The 22,952-nt window shown below is 42.1% G+C and overlaps 1 protein-coding gene across 1 annotated transcript in view; it reads left to right on the top strand.

The window, feature by feature from the left end:
• The first annotated feature begins 3,486 nt into the window (after nt 1-3,486).
• The window catches only part of LOC123016909 (lymphocyte antigen 75-like), a 61,128-nt gene continuing 41,662 nt past the window's right edge, over nt 3,487-22,952 (top strand). The window contains exons 1-4 of the mRNA XM_044417651.1: nt 3,487-3,880; nt 11,017-11,388; nt 18,962-19,135; nt 19,792-19,956. Coding sequence (XP_044273586.1) covers nt 3,778-3,880; nt 11,017-11,388; nt 18,962-19,135; nt 19,792-19,956 — 814 coding nt within the window. The 5' untranslated portion in view covers nt 3,487-3,777. The remainder of the gene's footprint in view (nt 3,881-11,016; nt 11,389-18,961; nt 19,136-19,791; nt 19,957-22,952) is intronic.

Genomic DNA, 22,952 nt, shown 5'->3' on the forward strand with positions numbered 1-22,952 from the left:
CCCCGAGATATCCTTAGAATCTGGCCTGTCAGGACATCATCCAGGGTCTCAAGTTGACCTGGAGGGCGATAAGATACCCCCACTGTCAGGTCTCTTTCCCTGTCAAAACCCCTAAATTTCTCACTCCATATACGGTGTTATTCTTTGTTGCAACACTTTCAGTATAACTTTGTTTGCATGGGAGATTAATACAATGGCCTTCTTCTGCATTTCCCTTCTTGAGCATTGGAATATATATTTGTTGAATGTTTTCAGTCTGTGGGTCATTGTTTTGTTTTCCATATTTGTTGATCACTGTAATAGTTAAGACAGAATATGAAGAAACAGAATGGTTTCCCTTAGGCAAAGGTGTCACACAAAGATGCATTTTATCTCCCTATTTGATCAATCTGTATGTAGAACCTATCATAAGGAAAACTGGTTCGTATGAGAGGCAGGAGTGAAAATTGGTGGCAGAAACACCACTAATTTAAAATATGCAGATGACAATCTACTACTGGCAGAAAGCAGCAATGACTTAGAACAACTCCTGTTAAAGTAAAAGAAAGCACTGCAGGTGAATATTAAGAAAACAAATATCATGTCCACAGAAGAATGACAGAACTTTAGTGCTATTAATAAAGAAACTGAAATTGTGATTTCACATATGTTGCCTCAGTCATCAATTCAAATACAGACTGTAGCCATTCAAAGGACTGAGACTTGGGAGGGCAGCAATGAAGGAACCAGAAAACGTCACCAAATGTAAGGACATTTCACTAGAGACCAAGGTCAAGATCGTTCAAACCATTTGATCACAATGGCTCCCAATCACAATGCATGGCGATGAAAGCTAGGCTATGAAGAAAGCAGACAGGAAGAAAATTGAAATTTGAAACATGGTGCTAGAGAAGAGCTTTGCAAATACCCTGGACCATCAGAAACTCAAACAAGTAGATACTAGATCAAATCAAGCCAGAGCTTTCTCTAGAAGCAAAAACAGAGGCCGTGATACTTTGGACACATCATGAGAAGGCAAGGCTCCCTGGAGAAGGCCACCATGTTAGGGAAAGTCAAAGACAGAAGATGAAAGGAAGTCCAAATATGAGATGGATTGAATCCATAAGAGAAGCCACAGCCTTGTACTTGGGAAAGCTGGATCGTGCTGGCATGGACAGGGCATTTTGGAGGGCTTTCATTCATCGGGTTGCCATAAGTCAGAGAAAACTTGATACCACATAACAACAACAAAATAGATTCTGCTGCAGAAACCTTTCACCAAAGGCTAATCAAAAATATAAAAAAGGATATTCAGTTAGATGCTTTCTGTTGTCTTGTTATGGCAGCAGGTATCTATGTCAAGTTCTTTGTTACATCTTCCTACTGTTTTATTTGTGATCCCAATTTAAATTAACTGCTTGACTAGAATATTCTCATCTAAATTAACTATAATCAGGAAGGTTATTTTAATGGAAGACCTAAATGCATGCACTTGAATGAAATTCCTTGGATTAGAACTGCTTTTTCCTCTATATATTGTGAATAAACCTTCTGATCTACAGCTCCTCTTAATTTAATTTTATATCACTGAAAATAGCCATTCTGGGTTTACATCACATTATAAGCTCTACAAAAAATGTAATCTTTGTCCTATTATGCACACAGATCTCATTACTGGATTTCTTCTTTTCCATCTTAGAAACATCAGAACCACTGTATTCATAATATTATATTCCCAGGCTGCTTATGATGCATTTAAAAATGCTTGGAGGTTAAGATCCATTGCATTGAATTGGAATGACTAGATTAACTGAACTCAGGTCCACTGAAATCACTGGTTCAGGATGGTCACTGCTTAATTTACATCCTGTTGATTTCTCTAAGGAAAAAGTGAAATTTAGTCCAGCTCTAACCCGTTTTAATTAAAATGAAATAGTGCTTTATCCAAGTAAAGATACTTTTGCATTTCTACAAAGAAATACAATCCTATAACTGTCTGCTCATAAATAGGTGCCAGACTTAACAATGGGACTTACTCTGGGGTAAGTCGGTATAGAATTAAATCACTTTCGCTTTTTATTCAGTTCACTGAGTGAACATGCCCTCAGCTGTCCATGTGATGGTAGCCCCCAGTTTAGACTACTGTATCTGGTGCTATCCTTGAAGCCTGTTCAGAAACTGTAGAGTTAGTACAAAATGTGGCTTTTAGATTACTAACAAGAACCATGTTGTGATCACACTAAGCCTGTGATTTGCCAGCTGCACTGTCTCCCCAGTTTGTTTTCCAACACCCTGCTTACTCGTTTACCAGTGGAAAAACAAGGCATGAGCCCAGCAGCTAGTGCACAGATATTATTCCAGTGCTCTGGGCCTGAATGGATGTTAACCCTGCACCTTCTGAGCACCACCAGAGCACAGCTACAGGCCATCGGTGCTTGTGCTCTTCTGTAGCCTTCCACGTAACTACGTCTCTCTTTACAAGGCATCCTTATCTCTGTGATGGGCAATACTGCATCTGATAGCCAAGCGAGCCTGCACTTTTAGCAGCATTTGCGCTCCTTGAGGCTTTGTGGCAGCTTGGCATTTGCCTCCGAGTCCCAGAGGGGGCTAAGCACGTCTTGGAACTGAATGCAGAGAGTGGAGTGCAGGCGATTCACTGATTGTTTACATAAACACAAAACAGCTGTTAAGAGGAACTATTATGTCATCCGCTGGAAAGCATCAGGCAGCAAAGCAAAGGCTCTGCCATTGGTAGAAAATGTGCCAGACTTGCAAAAAAAATGCTTATCAAATATTCACACACACACACACACACACAATATTTTTCAATCTTATCGCTTGCTAGTTAAACTGCTATATTTAACTGAGTTATGTATAGTAGTGTTTGTGAATCCACACGGAGAAGATAAAAACTCCCCAACCCCACTCACACCGCTAGGATGCAATTCTATCAGTCCAGAAGTGTTGGGCTAGGTGGACATTCACGCTGGACTTGATGGGAGTTGCAGTCCAATGCATCTAGCCGGCCTCGGATCATGGAAGACTAGCCTTGAGTGAAAGCAAGGGGCAACGACCACAAGACATCGCACTGCGACGACACCAGGTTTAAACTATAATGCACAATCATGTCCAATGTTTCCCGTGCAGCACTCTTGAGTCTGTAGCAGGAACTGAGTCCCGACGACGACACGCTACCGCCAGCATGAGGCGGTGTGCCTACGCACAGCAGTCGCTGGGGAAGGCGGCGCGGGTGCTGTTGCATGCACCGCCCGCAAGCGGAGGGCTGCCCGCCGCGCAAACGGAATGCTAAACGCAGTCCGATCCAGCATGGCTCGCAGTCCCTTCTCCGCGCGGCGGGCAGTTTGCGTGGCGAGGGCGCAGCGCCTCTCCCGCGGGCGCCTTCCCGGGCCAAAGCGCCTTTCGCTTTCGATCCCTTTTCTCCGCCGCGAGGGCGGGGCTCTCGCCTAAACGACGCTGCGAAGTCGAGGGCGTAATAGAAACATATATAGGTATATATTTAGCAACGTCGCCAGCGTTTTTTGATGCCGGCAGTTTGCGGCCTGCCTGCCTGCCGCCTGCCGACGACTTGCTCCTCAAGACCCGGGCGAGGCGGAAAAACCCGTGATTGGCCCCGAAGCCTACACCACTCTGTGGTCGGCGGCACCGGCGCGCTCACACGCGGACCGTAACTAAGAGCCTGCGAGCGCCCGAGGCGGGCGGGGGCAGCCTTTCCGGAAAGGCACCGGCTCCGTCGCGGCCGTCGTGCCCGCTCTGCTCGCGGCAACTTTTCCCTGGAGGATGAGGAGGACGCGCCGGCGCTCCCTTTCCACCTGCTGGGTGGCTCTGCTGGTCTGCAGCCTGTGCTGCCGCGGCTTCTGCGCGCTCCCGGCGGCCTCTTCAGGTACGGGAGCGGGGCTTCGGCCACGGGCTCGCCTTGGGGACGGGACCCCAAGCTGTGCGCGCACTGGCGCGGGCTGACTCGCCCCAGCCCCCGGGGACGCGAGCCCGGCGGGGGAAGGAGGAGCTGGGGGGGGGGGGGGGAACGAGTGCCGGCCAGTGACTGCGCAACCTCGCCGGTGGAGAGGCTTGGAAGCCTGCGGCGTGGCTGTGTGCCTCGGGATGTTGAAGCAGAGGCAGGAGCGATGCATCTGGAAGCGCTGCTGCGGAGGGGGCGAGCTCTTACGGCGGGGGGCGAGTAGCGGGCGTGGGACAGAGGGCGGGAAGTCCTGCAGGGAGACCAGCGCTTTCCCCTAGCCTGCAACGGGGATCCCCACGGCGAGTGGAATTTCCCTCGAAGGAGCTCTGGCCCTCGGAGAGTGGAATTATTATGTATTCCTAGAAAAATACATGTTTATCTAGGCGGATCAAACAAAAGCAAACAGCCGTTCCGTCAGAGCGCACGGACGGGGCGCAGGCTTTTTTCGCTCACTTGCGTATTCGGTGACAGGCTAGAGCAAAGTTTGGAGCCATGATTGGACTGGGCTTTTAGCTCTGTGACAGGGCTTTGCCCAGCTTGCGAAGTACTGCTAAGCTGCAGAGCATGTGTAGAGTACCCCGTCGCTTGGGCCAAGCGCTTCTGGTGTGTCTGTGGCGCAGAAGCCCCAGCGGCGTTTTCTGCCCATGAGCTCACACCGTGTCGGCAGGGCAGCCAAGGGTCGACTTTCGTTTTTGCTTCAGCAGCTATGGAATAAAGCGTTGCTGCAGGAGTTGCTTGCGCGTTCCCAGGAGCCGCTTGCGAGAGAACCCTTTCTCGGCATGACTCAGAGGCCGAGGGACTGGCCTGCTTCCAGTTCCCATCGAACTTAATATAAAGAAAGGAACGCAGCCCTTGGGCGGAGCAGGGGAATTCCAGAAATGGACTGGAGCTATAAGAGAAAAGCTGGGTGGTGACAGGCGAGGGCCCTGCTGATTGTTTTGTTTCCCTTCAGGGAAAAACAAGCTGCCTGCAAGCAGGCTTGACGCTTCCCCCATATCCTACAATGCCTATGTGCTTTGTAAGATACTTGCCTAACAGGCAGGGGTTCAACTCCCTCTGGTAACTATATTTCCATGGTGCAGGCAGCTGGTGCATTGCTTGATTTTTACCTGTAGTGCTGTGATAAAAGTCACTAGCAATAAGGGTTGTGGTACCCACGAAAGGTTATGCCATAATAAATGGTTAGTCTGTAAGCCATAGTATACCCACATTTTTCTGAACAGCAGGGCCCAATCCATGAAAGCAAATGTTGTGCCAAAATGTTGGTACATTGTTACCTCTTCCCTGCATTATTAGAAATTGTCCTTTCCCCCTCCATCTCCTGTGCAATTGCAGGACAGAACTAGCTTTTGAGGAAGCTGCTGTTTGGGCACACTGGGTGAAAAGGGAGGCAGGTATTTTGTTTTTCAAGTAAGGGCAAGCAGCCAACAAACATTAGGAAACGGGCATATCTGGTAAAAACAGATTATAGCCAGCAGTGTTAGGATGTGTCCACATGAGGTTTTTGACAGTGCTAGAATATTGATTAATCAGATCAGGATAAGCCACAATGCAGTCATACCATCTGATCCCTTTCTGATGTAAAGAAGTTATGTCTTGGTGGAATCATGGCAGCAGAGTGAAAGCAAAGGAGTCTTGATTAGCTTCAGGCTTTCCTGTTCCTTTCGAGTTTGGCAGCAGTCCTCCTGGTGGGAAGGGAAAGGGGACTGAATGGATTTTCCCTTGTACAAAGGGTTTGAGGATGGCTTGGTCTTGATTATTCAGTCAAAAGTTTTACAAAAGACTTGCTCCTGTTTCAGATGAAGATGATGAGTACCTGCAGTTCAAAACTTACCATCTCTGGTAAAGAAAGGTTTTGGAAAATCTTGTGCAGCCTAGCTCCTGGAGGCTGTTTTCTACTTTTGAACTAGCAGTGAAGCCCTGGATCTGTCATGAATGAAACTTGTTTGTGGACATAACCCAAGGGATTAGCTTTTTTATGTAAGAATTAGTTCTTGGATATAATAGGTAACCACTAGTGGTTGTAGAACTAAACAGCAGTTTAATGATGAAGTTAATAGGTTTAATAATGCTAAATAAAGTGTCTGCAAAATTCAAGTGTAAAAAGACTTCAGAGAAACTTGCCAAGCCAGCATTTAACTGACTCACACTTCCACAAAGGCAACAACAGAGAAAGTTGCTCAAATTTTTCATGAGTTTCTTCCACATTACAATTTAGGAACCTTTGAAAATTTCCAGGCACTCTTCCTGTAAGAGGGGAGAAATATGTAGGGCTGTAGCTAGTTTGTTTTTTAGGGGCAGCTCTCAGTAGCTCGAGCTCATTTGCATGGTTTGTTCAGACTCCTCTTGGTCTGTAACTGTAGTTTCCAGATGCTTTACAGGTTGTATTCAGAGCTCCTAGCTACATGATAGGAAAGAGGATGACTGCTTGTTTGTTTCTTTCTGGCAGGCAGTGACTAGTGCAGCCTGGTAGGACAGGTGTAACCTGGTAGGAAAGGGAGAATGATGAGAGAAAGAAACCAAGGGAGGGATATATTTATAGGTCTTGCACTTAGGTACCAAAAGAACCAAAAAGCCCAAGGCTTGAAGATACAACTCATAAATCTTACCCACAGACACGTCTGTGTTCGTTAGAATTGGTTCCCACATCTGTGTGTCCTTTCTCTGTCCTAAGATACATAATGAACAATTCTCAGGTTTAAAAAGACTCTTATCTGTGGTGAGCATTTGCCTGTGAACTAGAGTGGCATTCAGTTACAGTTGGAAAGGACATTCTGTCTAACAGCACTTTTGCTTTGTATAGTTTCTCTTTTCTCCACCAGTGGTGTGAACACTGGCAGCAGCCCTGATCCCTCTTCCGCTGGAGATATGCCCCAGGTATCTTTCCTGGGAAAGGGCTGGCGACATGGGTGTGCACAGCAGCCATAGCAGCAAGCTGTGTTACACAACATAGTGCTAGGCAGCTATGTGTATGGCTCTTATGTGTCTCCTCCAGCCTTTAAAGTGACTGGGTCATAAAAGGTGGGAAGTAGGAATAAGAGATTGGTGCAAGAACGTGGCCTTGCAGCACAGCACAGCCCTATCTCCAGTGCTGGCAGAAATTTAGGGTGCTTCCAGAGGGGTCAAAAGACTGCCACAAAAGGAGCATAGGAAACACAGGAGGGCTACAAATCTGTATACCTTGTAAATCCTAGCACAGTGAAATCCTAGTCTGGAAACACCTTTAATCTCAGGGAGTAGCCAGCCAGATGGTAACATTACTTTGGATTTATATAGCAATTTTCTGACAGTTCAATGCACTCCAGGTAGATCATCTTACTGATACTAGGAACAACCCTGTGTGAGTTGTTATCACATTATATCGACCCTATGTTGCAAAATAGTGTGCAAAGATGAGATGAACGCTTGATATTCATGGTTGAGGTAAATGACTCAGGTTTATCTGGTGAGTTCTTGGCTTTACACCTCTCAGTTTTAACTGTCACTCCAGTTCACAAATTGACAGAAAGGCTTATAAACGGGGCATGATTGAGATAACCACTTGATTTTCCACTGGCAGAATAAAGTTTGGGCATGTCAAATTGGGTTAACAGCCTTTCCTGACCTCCGTTTTCTTTATTGAGCTCTTTGTTTAGCACTTTACATGCACTTATCTAGCATATTGCATTAGAATGGTTCAAATAATGTTGATGTTACTTAGCCAGTTCTTGACTCACAGTAAATGGTAAATATTTTTGTAAAGTTAAACTTCATGGGACCGAATCCAAAGGATTTAGGATGCACTTGCTTTAGGATTTAGGATTCACTTGTAGAGTAGGACTACAAGTGAAATTCTCTCACATCATTTTCAAGGATTAACAAGGGTAAAGAAATCCTTATCTGCCAAAGGAAATCTTTCAATATTTGTTTTCATTTACATTAGTGTCTTTTAAAACATGTACTGCCAATTAGTTTCTTCATTGTAAATCTTCAGATCTTTTTAAACTTTGTAATTTTTCCATTTTTCTTCAATATTTATGGAGCAAGCCATTATACCACACACAATGTCAAGGGTAAGATTGTGATCACATTCTGTCTCAAAAAGACATTCTGTTTTGTGACATGTTTAAACCAACGCAAAACAGAAGCTGTATTTACACTGCTCAAGTAAAAAAAAGAAAAAATAAACATAGTGGAAGAACCACCAAATATAACACCCCCCGTTTTTGTTGCATTTTTAATGAAACGACTGAGCCCTAGGCCAGTAAATGCTTTCAAAACTCATGGCTTTCTGGCAAGCTGGAGTGAATGCTGACCATTCTTATACCCACCCCCCTCAGAATTATCTATGAAAAGTTATGTGGGCAGTGTGTGTGTGTGTGTGTGGGGGGAGATAGTCCATTTATTCATGTGCATGTTCAACAACCTGCTTTAGCATTGGATGATACTCAAATGGAAGTTGAATAGGGTGTTTCAGTTCAGCGCATTAAACACAGCATAATTGTTTTCTTCCAGCAAATTGCTAGAGGCATGGCTCCAGGGACTGTGCCATGAGTGGGCTGCAAAGGCACAAACATGCTTTTTTCCAGGAAAAAAATGTTACCATTCCGGCCAAATAAACATCTGAATAAAAATTTTAAGTCACTGTTAACTTGCTATTTTTGAAGGTTTTAAGAAAACTCCTAGTTTCCTTTAGCAGGACAATAAACATCATTAATTTATCACTAGAATCTTTAAAAAATACCAAAGAGTACAACACAGAAACACTCCTTTTTCACACCACAGAAGAGAGCTAATGTTCAAATAGTGGGGCTAGTCCATTTCCATAGAATGTGTTAGATAAGAAGCAAGTTGTCATCTGTGAGCAGTTTTCTCTGTGCAAGTTGGTAACATTCTAACAGATGTTAAGAGGCAGAGCACCCGGAGCAGGGCCTTCTCTGTGGTGGCGCCCCGCCTACGGAACGTGCTCCCCAGAGAGGTCCACCTGGCGCTGTCGTTATTTGTTTCTCGGTGCCAGGCCAAGGCCTTTTTATTCAAACGTTATTTTAATATGTTTTAATATTGAACTTTATTGTTGTATTTTATTAACTTGCAGCCAGAGTGGGTCGTCAGTTTATTTATGCTGTAAGTTGTCCAGGGATGCAAGTAATTGGACGGCATACCAATTTTATAAATAACAATAATAACAGTCACAGATTTGGGCATCATATTAACTTCAATTCCAAATGGGTGTTTGGGACTGAGATATATATGTTCATGATGAATGGGAGTTACCTTAGAGTCTGTAACCTATACTCTGAAATGCTTTTGTAAACATGCAGTGTTTTTATGTGTAAATTAATTTAAGCTCTAGAAAGACAGATTTATAGAACAGGGTAACTTGCCAGTTTATGCTAAATTTTAAAAATTTCCATTTAATTTTAAATTGAAGTGAGGATTTTGGGTAAGACTTTTTGAAAATATAAAAGTTCTGAAAATTATGTAAATATGTACAAATACAATAATCCTAATCATTCTAAATTTCTGAGAAAGAGTGAAAGGATGCTATTTCACAGGAAAAATAGATTTCCTATGCTTTGTCCATTTCTTTGATGGATTACATTGATCATTTTATCCTTGATCAAACTTTAGTAGCAGGTTTACCTTACATTGCTATGTAGCAGTAAAATTTACTGGTTTCAAAATCAGTGTGTTGAGATTTACATTCTGGTGAATTGGATTGTGTCTAATAAATTAAGGCTCCATCTAGGCAAGACAGAAATACTGTTCTTGGGTTATTTGTCTGCCCTGGTGAATGGTATTCCACCTCTCTCTAAAGAAACAGGTCTCACTCCCCCTAAACCAAACCTGATTCCAGGTGCTTGCTCTAACCTATAAAACCCTATATGGCTGGGATGTGCAATATTTGATGGAGTATATCTCCCATCCACAATTGACGAGTACAGTACAATTAATATCTGAGGCCTATCTTCAAATCCAAACCCCAGGGAAGGCTCAGAGGGCACAAGGAGTGGGCCGTTTGGTGTGGCAGCCCCACTGCTGTGGAATCATCTCTCTACTTGGACCCACCTGGTGCCAACTTTGTCATCCTTTTGGCACAGAGTTGAGAGAACCCTCTCTTCCAAGACACTGAAAAATATCTGCAATGATCTAATGATTTGATCAGGGTATCAGTGTATTTTTTTCACATGTCTGCTCCATACTAAATACAGCTTTAGTTGTTAACTGTTTCATTTTTTTAAACTGTTTTTTACATTTTGTATTATGGGGAAAATAATTGTATAGGGTGCAGAGATTTTTGGGTGGAGGATTATGGTCCTGCTAGGAACTGTTATAAACCCACCTGAAAGCGTCAACTATTGGGTGAGATAGAACCGAAACAGATAAATCATCTCACTTTGGGTTCCTGCAACACGTTATCTGTGGGCTTGTCCCTGGGGACAGTCCTGCAATTTGCTAGTCCAGCCTAGGCTGTATGGCATGGGACAACTTGAATATAGTACACCAGGTCATGCAGAGTGCCCGCTCTCAGCCTGTTCTGGAGCTCACTTCAAAGTGCAGCCTTCAACTTTCAGATCCTTAATGATTTGAGACAAGGCTTTTAAAGATCCCACCTTCTGCACCTTAAAAGGTCCTAAAATCATCTTTCTTTAGAGGTCCTTCTCCATGTGTCCCTCAAGTAATATGCATCAAGTGGCCTCCGTGGAAAGGGTGTTTTTGGGGTGGCATCCCAGTTATTGAACGCTTTCTCCAGTCAGGCTCATCTGATGTTCCTTTTGATATCAGGCTTTGTTTTAGAGTTCTGAATATTTAATAGTTAACATTTGAACATTTAATATTGCTAATTTGCTGTAGTGTTTTTTTACTGAATTGTGGTTACATTTTAATGTTTGTTATTGTAAGCCAAATTTAGAATGTTTTTATGAGGTGGCATTTACAAACACTGTAAATAAATAGAAAGTGCTACAGTCTTTTAGGGAGGTGTTCTTTTAGCGGGCATTCTGTAACATGGCACCCTTATAATATTGCCTGACTGCATCTCACAAAAGAAAAATATTAAAGCATATGCCTTTCTTATGCAGATAATAATGCTTTTGCCATCCGCCATGAAAAAACCAACACGTGCATCAAAGTTAAAAACCGGGAGATAACCGCAGGAGACTGTCGAGAGACAAAAGAGACCTTATGGGCCTGGGTCTCCGAACATCGCCTTTTTAATTTGGGATCCCAAAAGTGCCTTGGACTAGATACCAAATCCCAGAATACCTTGAAAATTGTGGATTGTGACTCGGACCTTCTTACACTGTGGTGGCGATGTGTTGATGCCGCAATACTTACAGAATCTGAGAAGAAATTGACTTTAAAGAATGGAATTGTGTCTGTAAGCATTGACGCTTCCGATATCTGGAGAAGAAGCAATTCCAGTGATTCTATTTGTAAACTTCCATACCATGGTATGTATTTTCTTTGTGTCATTTGTTTTTTTGGGAGAAAGATGGGATTTCAACATGGGTTTCATTTAGTAAATGTAGGTGCTGTTCCTAGAGCAGTGAACATTACGGAGTGAGTGGCTGTCAGACAAAACTTGCAGAATCACACTGTTTGCACCTGGCTTAGTGTGGTGTCTGAAAGTGACCTACAAGGTTTTGTGGTTTGGTTTGGTTTTGGTCATTGACTTTTAAGGATGCTGAATTGACTAGTAGGTAATTGGTGGCCTGGTCTGGACATTATGAAAGCATACACTGCAATGGACTTCAGGCTCAGATACTTGACTCTTCCTCACATGTGAAGACACTGAAAGTTTCTCTGTTGGCCTTGAATAAATTGTAGTACTGGCCCAACTCAGGAAACTGTGGATAGTCTAACTGTACCCGTTTTCATGATTTGAGATCTTATTACTTTATTAAACCATGGTTTACAGGAAACAATTTCCCTAAGTTTGAACACAGTGGGAAATTGAAACTAACTCAGGTGCACCATGAAAGCATTCCATCTGTTATTCTGATGCACAGAGGAGTAGAAAGGAAGGGGAATCCATGAACTGAAGGTTCAGTGTGAATTATTCTCATGACTCAAAACAATAGCTTGTTCTAAGTTTTATAATTTAAAGTATAGTCCTAACGTATGTTTAAAAAGGAAAAGGTTCAGCAACTCTCAGCGTTCCCTAGACAACTTTACTCGCAGCATCTGGGGGATGCTGGGAGTTGTAGGGTTTTGTTTTGTTTGCTTATCTAAAAAGGGATAGGACCACACTATTAGAATAAAAGGGTTAGCACGAAATAGCCAGCATACTAGCAGGTTTAGATACCGGTTAAAACCCATGTAATTTTTTTCTCATTGGCTGGGAAACTGACTAGGCAATAATGTGTTTCAGTGCACAGAAAACCCTGCTGTACAGTTCTTACATGTTCTGTCCCCTCCCTGTTCTTAAAAAGATCAATAATTTTGCAGCAAGTTGTAGTTCTTCTCTTGCCATGTATGCTACTCATCCACCTTTAAAAGACATCTAGGCCAAGTGCTTCAAGTGCTCCTGGCAGGCAGGGCTCTCATCACCTAGACCTGGATAAAAGAATGCAGCCCCTCTCTCTGCAGGTGCTGCTTCTGCTAACTGTGGCAATCTTACACAAGTGTTCCCTATTATTAATTTCATGTCTGTACCGCCCGTAGCTGAAGTTCTCTTGGTGGTTTACAACAAAGTATATAAACAATAAAATGTTATTCGGTAATTTGGAGGTAGGGGCTGAGGTTTCTTCAGTGAGGTTTCTCATTTTCATCTAACCCAAGTGAAGCATTTCCATCCTGAATCACTGCCTGTGCTTGATAATGGACTGGATAAGGGCCATGTGCCCATATTACCCTGATAATGCATCACTTGCACTGGCTCTGACCCAATATAAGGTGCTTGTTCTAACACCCAAGCCCCTAAACAGCTTTGGACCAGAATATCTGAAGGACTGCCTGCTCCCATATGTACCTACCTGGCCCCTAAAATAAGGCAAGGAGGCCCTTCTGAGGAAGCCATCCTCCAACAAGATAAGGAGGATGGCAAATGGAAGAGGGGCCTTCTAAGTTGCACCCCATCTATGGAACGTCCTTCCGGGAGCAGCTTGTCTGGTGCCATCTTTACAATCTTTCTGATGCCAGGAGAAAATGACTCTGTTGGCAAATTTGGCACCAGGCTGGCCATGGCAGGGAGGTTGTTCCAAAGATGGGGGCCACCACCAAAAAGGCTCCCCTCCCCAGTTGCCACCCTCTGAGCCTCTTGAGGGATTAGAACCCAGAGGAGTGTAGTGTCTGGGCAGTTGGGGCTGGGAGAGGTGCTCCAGCAGGGGTTGTGTCCCAAGCTGTGTAAGGCATTATAAGTTAGGACTAGCACCTTGCATTGGTACTGGCCTCATACAGGTAGCCAATGCAAGCGGGCCAGAACTGGTCTTCTGTGTTTGGGCCTCCAAGTCCCGGTTATTAAGCTGGTTGCCACATTCTGCACCGGCTGCAGCTTCTGAAACATCTTCAAGGACAGCCCCATGTAGAGTGTGTTGTAGTAAACTAATTTAGAGATTACCAGAGCATAGATTACAGAAGTCAGGCTATCCCTGTCCAGGTAGAGGCACAGATGGGCTGCCAGCCAGAGCTGGTAGAAAGCATTCCAGGCCACCAATGTCTCCTGAGCTTCAAGTGACAAAGATGGATTAATGAGTACCTCCAAACTACAATCAAGGAGCATTCCCAAGTACCTAGGTGCCATTCTGTGTCACACCACAGGCTGTATAAGGAATTAACAAAATACGTTGAGATACAAGTGCAATTTCATAAAACGTGAGAAATACTTGGCACACTGGTCATATACTGTCAGCTAACCATCTGTTGCGCGACTGAGGCAAAATACTTCAGGAATGCTTTTCAGTTGAATCTAAAGCTTGCCTCCTGTGGATGAAAAGGCTCCTCCTTCCTTCCAGAGATGGCTTCTGATCTGGCAGAATATCTCTGCTAGTGGGATGGAGAGGAGGCAATATTAGCCAACGTCCCCTCCAGCTGAAGTCCTCCGTCCCCCTTGAAAATCTGCTCTGGAGGATTGGTGGACCTTCTGGAATAGTTAGAGAAATGGTACGGAGGTCTGCAAGGGGATGGAGAATCTGCTTTCCATTCCTTTCCATGGAGAGAGTTGCGAGTGTCCTGAGCAGAACTCAGCTCAGGTGATGTCACCACTAGTTAAAGGAATCAGTCCTCTTGAACCATACCATCTTAATTTCATTCCGGCTCCATTTGCTAGCAAAACCTGCTCACAAGTTCTGGGCAAACTCTCAGTCCTCTTCATCTCTCTCCTCTTTTCCTTCTGCGTCAGGCTCCCTGCCTCCCGTCTGCCAGGCTGCCTAGTGAAGCTCCCTGCCCCATCCCCTTGCACACCCAGCTGTCTACCTCCCAAGTTGCCTCTGTTACTGCATACTCTGAACAGTGGCCAAGATCCACATTGGCTAGAAAGGTGCCTGGCATGGCTCTTCAGAAAGGCGGCCACGTCCAAACGCCTGACTTGAAGGCTTATTCCTCAGAGCCAGTAACTGTGGCAAGGGTGTCCCTGGAGATTTCTTGTACTGTGGTGGGAGCAACACAGTAGCGGCAGATTCTGCTGACAGGACTGGTGGGGAGATGAGCGGACAATTTGCTGCTTTGCCATCTTAATTCACAGGAAAGGTGGTCCTGCAACTCACTGTCTAATTCTGCAGTAGTTGGGTGCAGCCCTGCGTGCTTTGTATAATTGTAGGCATCACCCAACTGGAACTAGTAATCAAGGGGTTCTGTGTGGGGTGTTGGACTAGGATAAGCTAGGTTCAGCCATTCAGGCATGAAATGGGTTAGGTTCCCAGATAATGAGCCACTGGATTGCTTTAGCACCCTGGACATCTTCGGGTAGGACTGACTAAAAATGTAATAAAGGATTTGTTAATCCAGTGAATAAGTCAGATCCAGAGTAAATGATGACTTTATCATGACCAAGACAAATCCTGTTGATTTGTTATATGGTACTAAAGCATGCATAACCTAATTTGGATCCAACCCAATGTTAGTTTTTCAAAGCACATGCATTAAATCTGTTAATTTGCATTGTTACAACTTCAAAACATCAGTGTTTAAGAATAGTTGATTCACTCGATTGAACTCATCTTTTTTGACAAGTTGAATTTCCATTTCACATGTTAGCTTGTATTAGGTTTACCGATGAGGAGCTTGTAATCTGAGGAAATGTGGCTTGCACAAGGTCATGTGTGGCTGATCTAGAATTTCAAGTTAAGTGTCCCAGATCCGACTACAACTCTCCGTGCTCTGCTCCACATTTTAAAGAATTGCTCCTGGTAATAGGACTCAGTGGTAGTTCTTTTAATTAGAAGTTAATTACTGCTATAGTCCTGTACTCACTTACCTTAGAATAAGCCCACTGAACTCAAGAAAGTTACTTCAGTATTGTAAGATGTAGATTGCAAAACAGGAGGATAGGTCCTCGGGAATGACAGATGCTGCATGGAAGAAATAAACAAGCATGTCCCATTTTTAAATTACTACCATAATATATATCCTTTTGTTGTTATAGGCCATGCTTTATTTCTAGCAATACATGTCCTAGAAGAAAGGAACCAGGTAAATCTTGCCATGTAAAGCTAGAACAACTGGAAATGAGAATACTATAATGATTAAAGTTTCTGACCCCTTCCCCAGACTTCTGCATTTAGCACCCTTGAAGTATGCAGGTGTTATGGAGTCTTGCCAATTCCATTTTACCTAGGCATTCTCTATGACCGGCCTCACATAAAGTGCCTGTAGTTATACTACATCTTACAAGACATACTCTTTATGAATTTGTGGTTCTCACTGGGGAAAAACATTGAGCATGTCTGAACAAATAAATCAAGGCTGCCTGTGTCTTTCTCTCTTGTTGCTGCTGTGCAACTTGGTTGATGAAGTCCATGTTGCAAAGCATATTTAGTTTTCTGTTCTTCTGTAACTATAACTTAATACAAAAATGTGCTTTTCTGGCTGTTGTTTTCCTATTCTTTTCTTTTTTTGCGGGGGGGGGGAAGGGTTGTATTGTGTCTGTTAGCTAATAAGCCCATGAACAGGAATGTGCTTTTAAAAACTCAGTACAGTGTCTTAATTTAATGTAGAAATTCTTAATTTATAAATTAACAACTGTAATAGAATCCCAAAAGACGTGTTCATGGACTTGTGCCATGCAATAGGACGCATTCCCTGTACTACCCCAGAGTATTTGTATGTAGGCAAAATTGTTTGAGCCCCACTGTGGGAATCTGATGGGACTGTCAGGTTTATCATATAGACCTATTTTAATTACACACCTACAGTAAGTAAAGTTGTTGTTTCTTTTAAGTATGAACTAGGATAATAATGTTGAGTTACTATTCACTTACACATACAATTTCTGCAAAGCTCAATGGAAGGATATGCAGACTTGCTTTGCTTGACAAAGGAAAAAAACAGTCAAATTGACTGAAGCAGATGAAACTGTTAATTTTGTATTCCTGTTGAACTGGACTGAAACAACTGGAGAAGTTGATGTTCTTGAGAAACTTTTCACCAGCTAGACTGACATCCCTCTTTAAACTTAAATGCTTTGTGATCAGTTCCCATCTGTACCAGCAAGACAGCTTTTCAGTTTCAGTTTTAAATGGATATGTTGCCTGAATTACATTTTAATGCTTTGCTTTTTAAATTTGTTGTTGTTGTTGCAGAGAAGGAACATATAAGCCAAATAAAAAATACATATAAAAATATATTTTCACCAACCGAAGAACTTGCCTGGTTCATCCAGGATGTAAAGATTTTTGGCAAGCAGCTGGATTTTATATTTTCAAATCAACAATTGGTTTGATCAGCAACCGTCAGAGGATTCTTTCACTGAGTTGACACAGGCACTCTGAAACCTGAGGCTATCACATCACTTGGCAGAGCTGAATTTGAATGATTGCAAACCCTCCCTCTTCACATAATTTTATGACTCTGGCTGTATAGGTATCCTGACAACATTCAGAGAGCCTTTTATATCCCACACCCCCTACTAATCCGATTTTTATAACATCTTGTAACTTCTTTTTATAACATAGTACCACCTGATTGATGGTGGAGGCTCAAAAGCCTGAAAATTTTTGTGATCTATGAGTTAGCCTACTAAAAGTATTTCAGCATACAGTTTTTGAATACATGATATCCATGTGTGAATGGCATACAAACAGCCTCCTTGCATTAGAACTCTTTTCCCAGTTATGTCTTGATGTTTCCACTACAAAACCTGTAATGCAATCAACAATATGGTAGCACTTGTTTCAAAAGAATACATTATTTAGCATTACAACTGTGTTGAAAGCTAAACAACTGCTGTAGGGAGGAAGATCAGATAAACAGTGTAGTCCTGGAATTACTGCCCTTAAAAATATTAAGATAATGTGCTTTGAGAGTGATTAATGTTTTCAAACCTAAAATCAGTTTCCTTTTCCTTGAAAGCAAGAAGAATTTGTTTACCAAGATTTCCATAGCTTAGTGTTCCACCAGTGTTCCCAGAGACTTCTGTTTTGGTTCCAACTTCTCCTTTGCTGTTCTTCTTCTTATAGTTTATCATTTATATTAAAATTCCTTATTGGCAGTTGGGATTGCTTCGAAGCAAAGAGAACTTCTAGCTATTTCCATGTTTGTTTCCTATAAATTCCATGGGGCTGCATGTGGGGCCCTGAGACATTCCTAGGAAATGAAGATCATGGCGAGCTGATAGTTTCCTCCAGTGTGCCCATTTTGTGGTGGTGCCCAGAATAGCTTTTCAAATTGCTAAATGCGCCCGAATAGGTTGCCTAACTCACTCTAGCTTGGATGCGTCCTCTCAGGAAGGCCTGCTTCCAGGCTTGTGGCAATTTCTCCATAATGCTTCCCACCTAGATACCTGAAGGGACATATCATAGCAGAGGTCGAGCACTGCAATACCAGATGAGGACTAAGGCATATCAGTTTCAGGTCCAGTAATTTCTGCTGCTACTATGAGTAATTATGCCTTTGCAGAAGCATTATATTCATTGGCAGCTCTGTTAGATCATACCAGTTAAAACCTGAAAATATGTTTTGCCAGGAACATGATTGGGTGGACTCAAAGCGACTGGCATTGATAAGGGAGATCAGTCAAGCTGAAGAAAATTGTTAGTCTCTTTTTCAAGTCCATAAACAACTTGTTCTAATCCAGTTTCATAGGAATGCAAAACTGTCTGGCATGCCAGTTTTACTTGTTTTGTGAAGTATAGAAAGGCTCTCCTTGAATGGATTTTTGCAGAAAATATATGTGGAATTTTATGACAACTCAGCACGGCTTATTCCAGTTTGAGGACCATTCAAGAATTCTGTATGGTGTAATCTTTAGCTTGATCAAATCTTACTTCTTAATACATTAATTCAGTTAAAATGTTTAGAAGCCACCTTTAAGGATAAATGAACTCACAAGGCAGCTTTCAAGGTATCCACCAGAGACAATAACATTTCTATGATATAAACCAGCAAGAATGATAAAAACAAAACTATTCAGCCCACGAAATACAGAAATCCAGTAAATCATTGGGATTGTAATAATCAGCATTCCAACAAACTCCATCTCAGAAAAACCTATGTTGAACCCCACTGGGGGCATTTTGAACCCCACCTAGTAATAGATTCAGCACTATGCCATTTATCGTAAAACCCTATTCTTAGTCCCTTGGTTTTGGAATATACATTTGTGCTTCTCACAGAATACAGAGGAAACAACACAAAAACCATTCTGTCCAATTGATCCATTGATCAATCTCTTGCAATCCAGCTATGTCTGCATAACACAGAAGGACAAAAGGTGAGGTCTTTCCCACCATGTCATGTTGTTCTACAGTTATACAAACCCCATCGTTGAAGGCTTGAAGTTGCTGTTAATTTCTTACTTCCAAATGACCTGTATTGGTTGATTGATATATATTCTACATGCTAAATACTTCTCTGGCCTTTTCTCTGTAGTAATTTATACAAGGGATGGGAATTCTAATGGAAAGCCGTGTGAGTTCCCTTTCCTGATGAATAAGACATGGCATCATGACTGCATACGCAATGGAATGTTCGAGGATGGTCTGTGGTGTTCCACAACGTCCAATTTTGATACTGGTAGAAAATGGGGTTTCTGCTTAAAACCAGGCAAGTAGCATTCCTGTATAAAACAACATCTTGAAAAATTTATTTTACTTCAGTGTGTCTTGTTTATTTTTACACTTCATGGGCAGAAATTGTATTAAGCTCTTGTGTTGTATATCTGTACTTCTGTTTTTGTGTTCTATGTTATAAATTAGAAAGAGGATTTTAATTGTTTAATTATGGAGCCAACCAAATAATAAGGATTGTAAATGCTTAAAATAAATAAAATGTTCCAGTGTTGGTGCAGAACATATGAGGAATCAATGCTGTGATGTAGGACGTGATTCACTTGTATTCTATGTATTTTCACCTGGGTTTTCACTAGTGGGATTTGGGGACAGAAAGCCCACTTGTTACCCTGACCATTGGAACATGCAAGCAGACATCACAAGAAATGACTGTGTACCCCTTTCTTAGTCTCCACTTGTTTTACATGTGCATGGAACAGGAGGATGCTGGGTAGGGAGTCCATGTCCAGATGCACATGGACTTCTTGTTTGCTGCACTGCTTTGGACTACTGTCCATACACTATATGTCTGTATCATTCTCAAGTCAATGCCATTTTATTGAGGGCAAAACACAAATCTACTGAGTGCTTGTGGCACTCAGTGCTGCCTGCATGGGACTTAGGTTTTAATTATTCTTTTGCTTTCACCAGAGGATGGTTGTCAAAATACATGGGAGCATGATGCAGATTCTGGAAGCTGCTACCAGGTAAATACACAGGGTCCCCTTTCTTGGAAAGAAGCATATATCTCATGCCAGAGGCAAGGAGGAGATTTGCTGAGCATCACCAGTGCATCTGAGCTACACTACATTCAAGGTAGGTTCATTTGTGTACAGTGAATTCTAGAAGAAGCAGTTATTAACATAGGAGACATAAAGATCTTTGACATGAGCAGTAGTTTTGAGGTAATTTTCTAACTACCAGCTCTCATACCCTGAAAGAGAGAATGTCTTCTGTACAGCAGAAGCTCTCTTTTCTCTACACCTGAGCTATTCAAAATCCCTGCTACTCAAGTTTATTTCATAACACAGAAGGCAAAGTTGTCCATGAGGTTTTCTGAACCAGGAAAGGTTCTTAGTTTTCCCCTCCTTTTTTCTGTCATTATATTGTTAACTGTTGTGTACATACTTGCTGTGGTTCTTCAACTGTGCTGAATTTCAGAGTATGGCTAATCAAGTATTTCTTGCCCTTAGTAGTTGGGGAATATCAAATCTATTTGTGTAATTGCATAACAAGCTCTCAGGATCAACCAGGGTAATACGGGGTATCCATGAATAAGCTCTCCCATGAGGTATCTCTCTCTCTCTCTCTCTGTATGCAGGGAAAAGTTGGTTTGGGAAAGTTGGGGGTGGGATATTGCATTAATTTACCTACCCTTTACCATTTTTCCTATCCAGCATTCCCTCAACTCTTATTGGTCACACAGAAGAAAACATACTGGGATGTGATTTAGATAGGAAAGATGATGCAGTAGAAAACAATACTTCCCTTGCATTATTTCCCCAACTCAGTTCTTCCTTCTCCATGAAACTGCACAATGTTGCATCAATGTTTAGTGTTAGGAAAATAAGATCCTCTTCCCAGATTCTCCCGCTGTCCTCCCATGCGGCTACATGGAGAAGTTCCCATTTTAGATTAACCACAAATTACTGTGCCACTGTACCCCAAACAGTGGTAAGCCACAACTTACCATTAGGTGAAGAAAACTAGCTTCATCTGCTATGGTTTAAAGGTGGCTTGGATTTGAACAATGCAGAGTTAAGACTAAGCAGACTTTGTCTAGGCTGTGGTTAATCTAAAATGGAATGAAAAGCTTCAAAACTCTTCCATGAGGTTGTTCCAGAGCAGAGTATGTGTGATCTTAGGGCTTGCTGTGACTTATTCTCATTATACTAAACTGTGATGTCTGGACAAAGTCATTAACTACTTCAATTTTTAAAAATCAGTTAGGGGAACAAAACACCAGGAGATTTATGGAACAGGATTTCCTTCAATATCTCTAGCTGAGTCTTGTCCTATAGCTATTAAGTTTCAGTTGTGAGGATTCTGCATGATCCTCTCTGACGAAGAGGTTCAGGGAGAGTTCTGCACAGAGTACCTTAAAAGAAGTCAGTATTACTTAGTAAATAAAGTGCTAGACTTTGGCCTAGCAGTGTGAGTTCTAAAGTTCCTATTCAGACATTTTTAGCAACTTGGAACAAATTACTATATCTCAGCCACAGTTCTTCATTAAGAAAATGAAAAGTATGAAAGATAAATCATGTATAAAAAGTCAATAATGCAAAGCTTCAGAATTCATTTTTTTTCTTTTTTTGGTCTCCCTTTCTGGATGGCTACTTCTGAACCTCATTAAATGTTGTTCAGATTTGTTCCCAGGTGAATATTCCTACATATCCAAACTGCCCCTTGCTCCAGTTCATTCATGTAGATCAAGGTATATCTTAGCTTTCTACAGAATTGTGTTGAAGCTTGAATTAAAAATAATCTGTTGCATATAGAAACATTCTGTGTAATCCATGTTATGCAAGGATTAAGAAAGGATTTGCATGAGCAGTTCTGGTTTTATTTTCTTCTGGGTGGTATTCTTCTTGGGCACAGGGCCAAGCAGGTTAAATGTGCTCATTTTCAGTTAACTTAATCTATATATAACATAATCAGCTGCTTTTCAAAAAGCACTTCACAGATTCAGATAAGCCCCAAAAGTACAGAGATTTACCCTTGGCATACTTGCCAGAAAGTGGATCTTTGACTATTATGGCAGTTTCAGGTTCCTCCCCCCCCGCCTTTTGTAATCATAATTCTGCAACTTGCAAGGTTCACTTCCTTACACTGCAGTCTGTGCACATCTGCTCCAAGTAAGCCCCACTGAGTTCCATGGAACTTGCTCCCATGAATGTGTGAATGTGTACTAGGAGGGTAACCTTACTTTCTTGCCTTCATATATTTTATCCCTAGAGAAAGTGCAGGCTTTTCTCAACAACTACTGTGACAATAGTGACGCAGCGTGCAGCATTTAATGACACCACCATCAAGAGACCATAGGATTGTTCCCTTAGTGTCTTTTTTCTCTAAGCAAAAGTACATCCCATTATGTGGTAGTGGGATTGCTAGAGCTGGACTTAGGATAATCAAAATATATTGAATTTCTTACCTTAGGATAGTAAGGCAAATTCTACAGTATGAAAGACAGCAATATTTTATCAAGGATATAATGTTTTGCTTTCTTCACCATGTGTAAACTTAGAATAGCTGTATTTCTGATGTTTTGCGATGATGGGGTAGAAGTTGCAGCTCTGGAGCTATAGACCATTGCTGACCATGGCCAACAAGAATGAAAACTAATAGTTGCCATCTGTGCCCTAGCACTAGTGATGAGAACTTTACTCTAGTGTAAACCAATGCTAGTGCAAGGTGCCTAGCACTTGCAAAGGCAGTGGGGAAAAGTGACTTGCCGCTGAAATTCAGTGGCAAACATTGCCTTTGCAAGTACTAGTTACGTTGTGCAAGTGTTGCTTTGCAGTAGCACAATATCATTAGCACTAATGCTGGAGCATAGCATTCCTTTTAAAGGATATTAATTTGCCACTAAGCTCAATAAGCTTAGCATATGGACTTGCCCTTCATGCAGATTTATAGGGGCATTATTAGATTCCAAGTCAGAATTAACCTTGTTAAAAAGAACTTACATTTTAATACAAAAAAGTTATTAAGCAGTAACTTTTCAAAACAACCATAAAAGTTATCAGCTTTTCTACCATCATATTACAGATCATGCAGATCTCGAAAAGAATCCGTCTCCATAATTTCAATGC

Source organism: Varanus komodoensis, unplaced genomic scaffold (genome assembly GCF_004798865.1).
Source record: "Varanus komodoensis strain SLA01 unplaced genomic scaffold, ASM479886v1 scaffold9, whole genome shotgun sequence".
NCBI classification, from domain to species: domain Eukaryota; kingdom Metazoa; phylum Chordata; class Lepidosauria; order Squamata; family Varanidae; genus Varanus; species Varanus komodoensis.